General features: G+C 38.0%; 1 protein-coding gene across 4 annotated transcripts in view; it reads right to left on the reverse strand.

The window, feature by feature from the left end:
- The window catches only part of LOC122788239 (complement C1q tumor necrosis factor-related protein 4-like), a 300,318-nt gene that overhangs the window by 238,620 nt on the left and 48,360 nt on the right, over nt 1–13,338 (reverse strand). Inside the window, exon 1 of one of the 4 annotated variants that reach the window (XM_044055274.1) lies at nt 4,185–4,311. The exons of 1 other annotated variant lie outside the window; for it this stretch is intronic. Coding sequence is in view for 1 of the 3 variants with exons in the window: in XM_044055273.1 (XP_043911208.1) it covers nt 4,048–4,071 (24 nt within the window). In the remaining 2 variants the exon portion in view is untranslated. 2 more of the 4 variants (XM_044055275.1, XM_044055273.1) reach the window with 2 other exon arrangements.

Below are 13,338 nucleotides of genomic sequence, written 5' to 3' on the forward strand. Positions count from 1 at the left end.
TTATCACACATTTGGCGTTAAGTAGACTGCCACCTGTGTGGTAGTTCATGGGTACAGAGTTTTTACCAAAGGGGATGACAATGCACTTTTTGGCATTGAGCTTGAGGCCATGGCTCTGGGGCATCTGTCTCAGTGAGGCCCTTCTGTAGGATGTCCACATTATTTGGGGACTCAGCTATGGCTCCTAGTTTGCAGTCATCTGTGAACTTCGTTAGCCAAAGGTCTTCTGTGTTAGCCTGTACTTCAGAGAAGTAGATACCAAACAGGAGAGGTCCCAGGACTGAACCCTGTGGTACTCCACTTGTCACTGGTTTGAAGTCAGATTTGGAGTCTGCAACTTTTACAGTGTGGGTTCTGTCAGTGAGGCAATTGGCAACCCATCTTGTGACGTAGAGATGTATACCTAGTTTAGTGAGTTAAGCTATAATTCCAGAATGAGGGATGGTATTGAAAGCCTTGGCAAGGTCAAGATAGGCTGTGTGAACCACCTTACCCTCATCTACAGCTTTGGTGACTGCCTCAAAGAAGTCAATCAGGTTCAGGAGGCATGATCTGCCTTTCACAAACCCGAACTGGGTGGGGTCCAGAGTTGGAGGTTACCAATGTCTTTGTTTATGAGTTCCCTGATGATACATTCCATGGCCTTACAGACCAGGCTTGTCAGGCTAATAGGGTGATAGTTCCCGGGATCAGTGGTGGCTCCCCCTTTGTGGAGGGGATAACTGCTGCTGTGCGCAGTTCAGTAGGCACAAAGCCTGATGTGAGACTATGATTGAACATGGTGCTTAGGTAGGGAGCCAGTTTGTTCTGAAGTTCATGTAAAACACAGCCTGGGATGTTGTCTGGTCCCATTGATGCTGTGTTTTTGGCTTTAGAGAGTGCAGCTTTTACCTGCATAGTTGTGATTACAGGGAATCTGCATTCTTCCTGTATAGATATGGGCCCTTTAGGGGGTGGGGGTGGGGGGGTAAAGTTATCACTGAATCTGCCAGAACATTGGCAATATCATTTGGTTCTGTAATTTTCATGCCATTTTGCTGTAACTCAGAGCAGATCTGGGTGTTGCCATTGGGATTCTTGACTTAGGTCTAGAATGCTTTGCGGTTGTCCCCAGAGTCAGTTGCGATTTTGTTTTCATAGCTAGCTTTGGAGGATCTTATAAGGGATCTCAGCTTCTTACTGAGGCTGACCAGGGAACTCCTCCACTCATGGGATTTTACTCTCTTTTGCAGCAGTTTCTTCCTTCTGTTTGTTTATGGCAGGGGACCACCAGATTGGCTTCCTTTTTTTGGAGTATAGCGTATTGGTTCTGTTTCGGATAGCATGATCCATGCACTTGTGTAAGTGCTTATAGAGTGCATCTGTGTAGGAGTCAACAGTCGTAACTGTATTGTCTCTCTGCATGGGTGTCATGAAGTTCACCACTTCTGTCTTAAGAAGCATGAAGTTGGCTTTGGAGAAATGTTTTACTGTGATCTCCTTAATGGGGGGGGGGGCAGGATGTGGATATCTAGGGTGATTAGCTTATGGTCAGATCTGACCAGCGAGGAGTTGACTTCAGGTGTGGAACACCAGTCACTAATGTTGGTAATGACTAGGTCTAGGATATTGTTGCCCCTGGTGGGGGTGTGGATAAGTTGATCCAGGGCACTGGAATTTATGAATTCCAGAAAGTGTTGAGTGAAGGAGTTGGTACATGAGTAGTTTTCCCAGTTAATGGTGGGGTAGTTGAACTCGCCCATTATTAGGGTGTTTGGTTGAACCCTAATATTTTCCAGTATATCAAGAAAAGAGGAGTGGGAATCCTGGGGCATGGTGGGGGATCTGTAGCAAGCTACAATTTGGATTGCAGTTTTGCCCAGAGTTAGTTGCACTTGGATAACTTCGGATGCATTATGCTGTGCAACTAGCCTGGAGGTGTGGATATCCTTAATGAATATGGTCACACCTCTGCCTTTGGTGTTCAGGTCCAGGTTAGGTGGCTGAAAAGCATGGTATGAGTTATAGCCTGGTAATGCAGGGGTGCTCTCTGGAGCCTTGAACCAGGTCTGACTCACTGCACAGATATCGATGTTCTCCATTTTAAGGAGTGCCTTGAGGAAGTGCATTTTGAGATTTAGACTTCTAGCATTGAGTAGCATTACCATCAGTTTTTGCTTGCCTGTTCCTGTTACGGTGGTGAATTTGTCATTTGAACCTTGCCTAAAAAAGGCACTATAGCAGCAGCAAGAGTCTTAGCCAGTATCCGGAATCCCAGGGGTGACAGATGCAGGTCATCTCTGGCAAAGCATCGTGGTCTGTCGACCATGTCATCCCAGGCAGACAGATACTGGATCCCCTTAAAATGACACCAGAAGTTTAGCCAATTGTTGAAGTCAATCATTTTGTCCTTGTAATGCGGTATCATTCTGGGCGATGGCAGGATGCTACTCAGGGCTAGGGTCATACCTGCCTGGGCTACAAGATCGGAGAGCTCTTCCATGTCTTTTTTCGTGTAGTCCAGGGAGGTACATCTCAGGTCATTCTCAGCAACATTTGTATAATAATTTTCTAAAACATTTCTTGCAGTTGTTTACATGTAAGTACATGGTTGTTTAAGTCTCTGGGGATTTTTCTCTAGAGCACTCCTCTGAAAATGGAATCTTTCTAGCTGGACCCTCCTGATCAGAAAATGTAAATAAATCAGTGAATAAAGAGACAAATACATAAAGCTGTATTGCTACCTACAAATATGACACATTCAACTTTAAATTAAGGTAATAATGGAGCTTTGTGATTTACTGGTTTGTCCTCTAGTTTATAAATGTGATGAAGTTATAAATTTGTTTTACTCATGGAAATTATCTTTCTTTATTTTCTTGTTTCTGTCATATCAGATATGTATATCATATTTATACTACTTAAAGCTCAGGTTTCTTAATTAATAGCTCTGAACTTTAACAATAACGTTAGAATCATTAATTTAAACAACCTAACAAATTCATAAGTGCAAAAATATACATTGTCAGCAGAACAGCCCACTTGTCTCATTTTCTGCTTGGGGCTAATTCTACAGTCAGTTTTACATTTAAGGTCTCACAAGTAGGTTAATATACTGCCATAAATCATTTTATTTTTGAGAGGTTAGCTTCCCTTCCACATTACCTTATCTTTCTATAGGACATGTGCTCAGACTGTGAACACGACTGAAGCCATAGTCAGCAGTCTTCTTCCTTCCACACTGACTTATGACTGTTAACCATGTCAAAATGCAAAGATATTTTTCTGCTTCACCCACTAAAGAACAGCTTAATGTAATACCCCAGCTAATGTAGGCTCATTCATGTGTTAACATTGTGACAGGTAGATACCTCTTCATTGCATCACAGCACCCAACAACTTCTACCCCCATGTATCCATCATACAGCAATACACAGCTGTCTGCATGGCTATTTCTATCAGGCAACTGACTATAGTTTTTGAATTTCACTCAGCTACGTATCCTCACCTGCTTATTCTAACAGAGATTTAACCAACTTCTTCCGCTTCAAATGTTGGAATTTTATTCAGAAACAGTATAATGTAGCTGCTTGTAGATGTACCCATTGCAGAATGTGGCTATAGCTATTAAACAAAGCATAAAGCAGAACAGCAAAATATGAATATTCATCTGTGTTCAAACAAAATTCAGGCAGTATACCATGTGGTTAGAATTCTAAAATGTTTCTGTCTCCTCAAATTCCCACAGTACTTATTAAAAGGTGGTGTTGAGGGACATCTATAAATTAAGACTCAGCACATTAGTGAGAGCTGCCTCCCCCAACCAAAAATAAAAAAAAGAAATAACTACATTAATGTCCCCACACACGCTCTCCAGATGGTCAAACAGACCTACTCTCGGAAAGGTCAGATGTACTAAGTTTACATCAAATCTAGTAGTATTCCTTTGTTATTCTTCAATACATATGTAATATTCAGAAATCCTCCTTTTAGTTTGTAGATCTAGAATATTTTCCTAGCATAGTAACAGGAGCAATACTTCATTTTTAATAGGTATAAGATACATACCTGATGGCTTGGATTACCTGACATTATTATTCTCCTGTTCTAAATGTCACATTTTCTTAATGACAGTTTTAGGCACAAGTTTTCAGCAGTTGAACAGCCATCTGAACATTAGCTTTGACACAGTTTCTTGAACATACCTCTGTGATCGCTTCCAGTGGTGTCAGTTTTCTAAAGTTGCAGCTTTAAAAAGAGCCACTAATGTAGATGAAAAGGGTAGCTTTGGGCTCTGTTGCAATACACCTACAGAGCTTGTCTTATTCAAGGTTTGTTTGTTGTCAAAGTACACTGGTCACAGGAGAGCAAGAACAACGTTTACTCACTGGAAAGATAAACAAGTGTAACACACATCAGTCAAACATAATGCCATCCTTTTGCTGCTGTTACCATTATTTTTTTGCAGCTTAAGAACTTTTAATGTTCTGAAGCACAGCAATTACTTATGCTACTAGGTTCTCTTTCGTCTGACTTTTTAAACACCTTTAATAAAATATCAGTTATGACATAAGCAAACATGCATTAACAGAAAAGAAAATAAACCATATTAACATTTTTTCTATTTATATACATTATCTTTTCTTTCCTTGTAACTATGTAACTATCATTGTCCAGCACTGCATAACCTGCTGAATTCTTGCCTCCTGCTTAACATTATCCTGCAGGTATTCTTCCCTCAATTTCTATTTATTTCTACGTAAATTGCTTCTTCCCCTTTCTAAAGACCTTTCTTCCAGTCCTTTTATCTCTTTTACAATATTAAATACTTCAAATACAGTTCATTCATCTATTAAATGTTGATTTTAATTTTCTAGAAATTCTTTTTTGGCAGCCGACAGAATTAAACATAACAAGATCTTCCTGTGTTTAGGCAATTCAGATCCTGTGTCCCATCTCAAAAGAATAATTTTCTTAGTTACAGCCACTTGCTCACCCTATATTTCTGACAAAGTACTCTGTAAGGAATTTTTAAAATTTGACAACTCATTAAACTCCCAAAACATGCATTAACAGTTGCCTCTTTCTTACCCCATCACACCTCCAATGTTTGCTAATTCTTTGAAATCTGCTTGGGTATAAAGAAAAATTATGCAAACATGTCCAAGCAAAATCGTAAACCTTTTGTACTTTATTGCATACTTGGGAGCCATATGTATGTCATAGGTTCATAGGTTAGTACTAAGCTAACTGCCCTTGCGAGTCATTTTAAGCCTAGCCAATTATCCCTTGTGAGACTCAAACCCCATACCTTGTGTTTGTAAGGCAAACACCTTAACCATTAGGCCACCCCCTAACCCTACCATTGTTTCTTGTAAATTGCTTTTCCAGTCTCTCTTATCATTCTTTTCTAGCCTCCTCTGATTCTTATAGTTATTAGGCAATATTTTATATTCCCTAATCCCTACTAAATGTCCCTTTTTAACAGCAGCCTGTATTCTAGATTCAGCTAAAAACTCTACCAGAATAGGGACTTTCCGAGATGGCTGCACACTGATCAACAGCTTAACTACAAGTCTCCCAGTGTGAAAAAGAAACTCAAACACAAGGGCTAGGAACTGTTATTTTTATTTAATGTAGTTACTGGCTAGTAAATACACTGCCTGGATTCTTCCAAAGAAGAAACTAAGAGAACCTGAAAAAAAAATAAATTAGAAAAGGTGAATAGAAAACACTAACTGGGAAGAATCCTGTAGCTGTTCAACAAAAAGCAGTACAAGCTCCAGCTTTTATGCAAGACATGGCTTCCTGCAATCCAGAGGAAAAAAAATAAGTCAAATGTGCTCAGAGATGATTAAAATAAATTAAAGAGTGAATGAGTATATCAAGTCAAATAAAAGGCTGAAAAAAATGGAAGAAGTTTTAAATAGATATTCAGATGAGCTGATAAAACTGGAAAAATCAGAGGTAGAAATGAAGAAAAGGTTGGTTGAGTATGAGACTGTTTACAAAGAGAAGTTTCAAAAAATGGTAGAATTAGAGTTCAGACCACGTAGAGAAACTATTCGATTTTCTGCTGTGCAGAGAAACTAGAAGGAACAGACTGTATTAATTTTATGATGCCACAAATAAGCAACCAGACTGGTATTCCACAGCAGGAACTGTTAATGGAAAGGTCACAATATGTGTATGCTCCAAATCTGGCTATGAATAAGCCAGGGGCAACTTGTGCTATTGGGCTGCAGGACTGCAGTCCCCCCACCCCAAGGTGTAAAACAGAAAAAAAAAAAAGAAAGAAAATCTGTAAAAAGAAAGAAAATGTGAGTCTTGGAACTTCATGGATGCACACTTGCGGCATTTCCCTATATCTGGACTGCTGGTGAACCACTCCGGAGCATGTGCACAGAATCTGGACTGTCTCACCAGCAGTCCGGATTAGGAAGACAGCATTCAAGAGCAGAGATCCCAGAAGTCTATGCAATTACAACCGCATAGACTGGAAGGGGATCAGACTGCAACGTCTGCAGGCAGGGTAGCAGCAGCTTCTCTCATGGGAAGGGGAAGGACTTTGCTCTCATGGGCTTTTTACTGACTTTGCAGTAATGGATTGTACTGCAGGAAGGAGAATGGATTTTAACTACAGGAATGCAATGGACTTTGCAGCAATGGCTCAGGTAGAGTGTGTGTGTGTGTGTGTGTGTGTGTGTGTGTGTGTGTGTGTGTGTGTGTGTGTGTGTGTGTGTGGTATTTTTGTTCTTGTGAAATTTGTGGTTTTCTGTATTTTGAATTCACTAAATAATGATACGCATTTGAATTTCAGACTTCATATTCTTCAGAATGTACATGGTAACACAAAACCTTTTATTATAGCAATTTTCTGTTTATAAGATCACTATTTGAAATGTGCCCCTATTTTTGGGGCTGTATTCTCCCATTATTGGCTTTGTCCAGTTTTTTTTGTGCTAAGATTTGAGAGCTATGGTGACAATTAAATTTACTGAATATGTCTGGGAGCTGTATTCCCCTATTATTGGCTTTGTCCAGTTTTTTTGTGCTAAGAGATTGAGAGCTATAGTGAGAACTGAATTCACTAAATGATAGCCATTTAAGTTTGTCTACCTGTCTTTCAAGAAACAGCTGATTTGGCATAGTGATATTTTGCTCTAACTATAGTGTACAGGGTCCAAGGTTCAGGCCTTGGCAGTGAAATGCATGGTGGTAAAACAGCATTTTATTCTAGCAACTTTCCAAGATAATACAAGCAATGTTTAAAATGTGTCCCTAGTTTTTGGGCTTTTGTCCCCCCCCCCCAATAAATTTTGGCTTTTTCCAGATTTCTTATGCTTCAAAGTTGAGACATACAGTTAAGTGTTGAGTGGATTTTACAAGGTGTTGAGAGCTTAAAGAGAAGCTTAATGCTACTTATGCTGAGTCTGCTTGTACTGTTAATAGCACAACAGGTAGTGCACTTGCTTTTAATGCAGAAGGCTGTGGGTTCTACTCCCACAGTATATAGATGCATTGCTGATACTGTACTGTGTTGTACTTTTAAAGGGGGTGGATGCTGCAGTCCTGAGAATGTCCTCTTTGGCAGAGATACCTAGTAACGCTGAACCTGTTATCAGTTTGCCATCCATTCCCTATTGCAATATTACTAGCTTATCATTTTTTTAATGTAATATAGTCAATTTGTTCCTCAACAACAGTCACTTTATTTGTAGATGAAACAATGAAATATAAAGTTGTTTGCTAGCAGCAACCTCTTCATTAGTTACAGATCTTTTTAATGTGGAATTATTTAGATGCCTTTTACTTCATCAGAGATTGTGCATATTTACTGATATTAGTGGACTGTAGAAGTTTGAGTAGACTTTTATGATGGAAATGTTCTGAACTGGGCAGTTTTGTCATTATTGGTGCATGCATTTTGTTTCATTGTTTACTGGAAAAATGTTCAAAACAATAAATTTAAAGTGCCCTCTAACCGCTGAACTGTATTATACAAGGAATATAATTTAATACAATCAGGAAGGTGTATGAAAGAACACATATATGTTTCCTGTGCAAGGGGCCTATGATTTGAAAACAGCCCAAAGTTAATCTGTATCTGCTACTGGCCAGATGTATTTTCTTTGAATGTGGATTTCTATCCTGTTTCAATTAATGTGAGTTTCAAGGGCAGAGAAGTTCTAATGCTAAGTCTATTTTCATTGTGAGACTGCATTGCTTTGTTTAGCAGATGTCTATTAGTGTTTCTGCTGTAAAATGTAAAATAAAACTTTTAAATGAAATCTAAATCATCATAGAAGTAAAGCAGTATGCACATTACAGTGTTTATGGTAAATGGGGTGAAATAGCCAAGTAATGGGACTTTGGAATAGCTGCAGGGAGAGGCCCCATTCAACCATGACTTTATGAGGGGTTAAGGATGGCAAACTCAGACAGCCCCAATTGAACTATACCTCTTAACTGTCCAGATTTCTGCAGAATGAATAGATTTTTGCTTATTTTTGGTTTATTCCTCATAAAATTTGTGGTTTTCTGGCAAATCAATTAGGAATGAAGTCACTAAATAATGACAGACATTGAGTTTCAGACTTCATACTCTTCAGAAAAATGCATGCTAAAGCAAGACCTGCTGTTCTGTCAGCTGTCTAAGTTTATACAAGAGCAATTTTTAGTACTGTCTGTATGTTCCCCCAATATATTTGGCCTTGTCCATATTTCCTGCATTAAGAGGATGAGAAGTATGTGCAAATAAATCACTTTATAGAATTAGGTATATACAAACCTCTCAACTGTTACCGATTTTGGCTTAAAATGTTGCTCTCCTCCTAATAATCCCTCCGCAAAATGGCAAATTTGGAAGAAAACGTGGAGGGTTTACAATTAATAAATAATTGTAATGATCAGAATTATAGATTTCCTTTAATTTCAGAAATGCATGTAGATTCTCTTATTTTGTCAGCTGCTCAAGTTAATAGTATAAATATTAAAAAAGTGTCCCTTCTTTGACAGGTTACCAGCTGTATTGTGTAGCTATTTTATATTTTTGCATCACATTTTTGGTCCATTTTTCATAAAATTGTGGTTTTCTGGCAAATTAGTGGTAAATCATTAAAGACTGAAACTAGAACATAATGACAGACATTTGAGTTTCAGATTTCATACCCTTCAGAAAATTCATACCAATGCAAGACCTACTATTTTATTATCTTTCTAAGTTTATAAGAGCGATATTTAAAAATTCTCCTTTTTTTGGGCCTTTGTCCCACTTCTGTTTATGGCTTTTTCCAGATTTCTTGCTCTGAGGCTGAGAAGTATGACAAATGTGTCAGGGCCATCACTGTCAGCCAGAGACATTTTAAATTGTGACATACTTGTTGCACCCCACTCCCCCCTGTAGAGACTCAGGATGTGTCCAAACAAGGCAAGGAGGAGTTTCCAGTGTAAGTGTGCAGAGTATCCCATCATCCAAGGTAGACACAAGTGGCTTTTCATCTGTCCTTGGTTTTTGCAGAATGCTCTGGTTTTATGTCATATTTGTATACTGTTGATTTATGCTTCTTCTTATTCAGAAAATGTATGTTGTTGCAGTGCCTGTTGCTCTGTTTAAGTCGCAATTCTTTAATGGCCATCAGGTAAGCTTGTCTGAGACTGTAAGATACAAGTAAGTTTTACTAAGCATACTGTTACAGAATTACCAACATTGAAAGCCTTTTTGTTGTTGCCATGCAGAGAATATTTACATAACTAGATAGCGTATAAGCCTTAGGTATTGAAATGCATATGACAGTATTTGTAATAAAGGACAGGATTACAGTATTTTCAGAAGCTCATTAAATTTGTTGGTGACTTGCAGTCATCTTTGCAGGCGTTACTCCTAAACTAAACAGAATGCCAATCTATCATGTATGGTCCATAACCTGTGCAGTAATTCTTTAAGTAATTTACCTTAAACTTGTTTCTTGTTTACTGTTCATTTTTTACTTTGATCATGTTTTCCTGGTCTGCAAGGCCATGGAATGTATCATCTTGGAGCTTATAAACAAGGCCATAGGTAACTTCCAAACTCTGGACCCCACTCAGTTTGGGTTTGTAAAAGGTAGGTCATGTCTCCTAAACCTGATTGACTTCTTTGAAGCAGTCACCGGAGCCATGAACGAGGGTAAGGTGGTGCACACAACCTATCTTGACCTTGCCACGGCTTTTGATACCATCCCCCACTCTGGAATTATAGATAAACTCACTAAACTAGATATAAATCCCTATGTCGCAAGATGGGTGGCCAACTGGCTCACTGACAGAATCCACACAGTGAAAGTAGCCGACTCCAAATCCAACTTCAGACCAGTGACAAGTGGAGTACCACAGGGCTCAGTCCTGGGTCCTCTCCTGTTTGGCATCTACTTCTCAGAAGTCCAGGCTAGTACAGCAGGTCTTTGGCTAACAAAGTTCACAGATGACTGCAAAATAGGTGCCATAATAGAATCGCCTAAAGAAACCCCAATCCCTCCAAGCCACATGCTCCAGGGACCTAAACCTTCTCTGGAACAGACTACCCATTCATGTCAAGCAAAGCTCCTCATTAGCCCTCTTTAAGAAAAACCTCGACAATTGGATGGGAAATAGGAAATTCACCCTGGGGATCACTTCTGTGGCTCTGCTAGATGGTGGCACAGGAAAATAACTTTCTTGGGTGGCAAAAGCCAGGGAACATTTTTGGCTAGGCTTATATAGGCCCCAAGGGCAATAGCCTAGTACCTACCTATGAAACAAGTAGATAATTGTTGTCAGGCAGCAGGTCTTTTTTGGATAAGAAACATTTTTACAAGTGGGGGTATCACAGAGATTGCTACTTTTAGCATGTTACTTGGTACTTTTATAAAGGTGAATATAAATTATAGTTAGAACTGCAGTGCAAGGAGAAGTGGTTTGAGTTGAGTGCTGTTTGTTTTCTTATACTTGATTTTGACTGGCATTCCAGTAATGTATTTAAAAAGTAATTTATTTTTTTATGCCTCGCAAACTTTTTGTTTCCATCTAGATATTAAGTAAGCTGTCATGTAGCCAATGCATTTAAATATTTTTTTTCTTCTACAATTCATTTTGCCTTGATTGGACTTTCATAATGATGGTTTGGCAGTGGTACCCAGGGCAGTGTATTTAATTAAAGTCCCAGTTTTTGCAGTTTTTAGCATAGATCCACCCCTTTGTAGTTGGCCACACCACTTCCCATTGGCCCCACCCATTCAGTTGTTCAGCTGTCTCCTGCATCCCCCCTTTGATTTGAAGTCACAAGCCACCACTGGAATAAACAGACACAACCTGTATTAGTAAAGATGCAAACCTGCCACGAGACAAATAGATCCTGACAAAATTGTGGCAAAAAGACAAAGTATTAAAAGTTAGAGACAGTAGAGCATTTATGTAAAATTATTATTCACTGTACACCAGGTAGAAGAGAAACACTTTTATTCCTGTAATCAGAGAATGTTGAGAAGCAGGTGTAAGACTCAAGCTGCTGCATCCAGCTATCTTCAGAAGAATTTTCCTGGAAGATCAACATCATTTTTTATGTAGAATGGTCTAAGGAGGAAATACAAAAGTTTGTCCAACAAAAAGTTAGCCATCAAGCAGAAGGGGACTCTGATGCTCATTCTTGTGATAATAAAGCACACTGAGAGACTTTGCCAGTGAAACTCTTTCCAATGTTCAAAAGGAAATTTCTTGAGAAACAGAAAAAAAAAAAAAACAGGAGTTGATCAAAAGAATCGGGAGTACATTGGAAAGGAACACAAATCTGGAGTTGGGAAATGGTGATAATCAGGAAGAAGGCCAGGAAGATGGAAATTAGTTAATAAATGTAAGACTAAAAAAGCATCAATCTAATTTATGAAACATGGCTGAATAAGAAAAATTGGAAAGAGTGGACTTTTGCTGACTTTGTTAAATGTGGGGAACTGAAAAGCATTTGCCTCACTTTATGTCATTAATGTTTGGAAAGACACTGAGGAAGGGAAAGAAGACAAAAAAGGTTTCTGTTCTTAACAGTATTTCTATGAACATTTTCACAATATAAATTGCATGTTTTATAGTAAAGCATTCTTAGTTGTTCTTGTATGTGATACAGTTAAAAGTTACTAAAGTAAACAGATGCCCATTTTCCTTTTTCTTCTCTTTCTTTCTTTTTTGGCATCGAGAAATGTAGGCAGTACAGTGCAAAAAGAGAAGAAAAACTAAACAAAAACATAATTAAGTTAAACAGCTGTAATCTTCAGTTCTTGATGTGGGGGATGCACCCAAAAACACACAGATCATAATATATGTAAAGTAATGTTGATATGCTTTCTTTTTCTTTTGTATAGGTGAATGTCTGGATTAAGACCCTTAGCTTAATCTAATAACAAATTTTAAATGGGAACAAGTAAATATGCGAGCACTGAATAAAATAAAACGTTTTCCTTTAGCAATACATGTTTCAGCTTGTCTTTCAGGCTGTAACAAAGGACATTTTTTTTCTTATGTTTACCTGATGAAAAGCTGAAGACAGGGCAAGAAAAGCCTAGTTTCTTCAACACTAAAAATCTTTCTTTTTTTCTGAAATCATGCTAGTTGTTTTCACTTCTGGGGGGAATAAAAATAAAAAAAGAGTAGACATCAATTAGTGTAATTAGAAACACATGAATAACATGCATATTAGCAAGGATAATCTCAACTTCAGGTTAATTAAGATCTATGCTAGCAGCTGTCTATTTGGGACAAATGTTCCTATTAGGAGGGTTAAACTTCATTATTTGAAGATTTGCACAGCTATGTGTGTTTGTATTAAGTTAACAGGGTTATGGGGGTGTTTTATTTTTTTTTAGGATTAACCTGTCAAATATTAGTGGGTTTGCCAATCACAAAAGCTGGAAACAGACAATTAAAAAAGCCACTGTATATATATATATATATATATATATATATGTATATATATATTACCATAATTGTGACACTTTTCATATTATTTTGGAATGTGAATGGTCTATCAGGTATAGACAGAAAGAGATAATATTTAATGATGTTAAAAAATGCAGAGTGTAAATTGCAATGCTACAGGAAACACATTTGTAAAGAACTGAGAATGTTAATTTAATAAATAAATAAAAAACATTTCAGGATGGATATTCATCAGAAAAGCAGGGACAAAGGAAAGAATGAGTATTTATATTAATTGCTAGAGGAGCTCCAATAGGGACAGATGAGGGGAAAAAGATAATAATGACAGATTTAAAGTACTAAGGGGCTAGGCTACTGATAAGGTATGTAATTATATTCCACTTAAAACTGCTATTCTGGAGCTTAAAATATTTTGAA

Source organism: Protopterus annectens, chromosome 13.part0 (assembly GCF_019279795.1).
Source record: "Protopterus annectens isolate FY-2018-M chromosome 13.part0, PAN1.0, whole genome shotgun sequence".
NCBI lineage: Eukaryota > Metazoa > Chordata > Ceratodontiformes > Protopteridae > Protopterus > Protopterus annectens.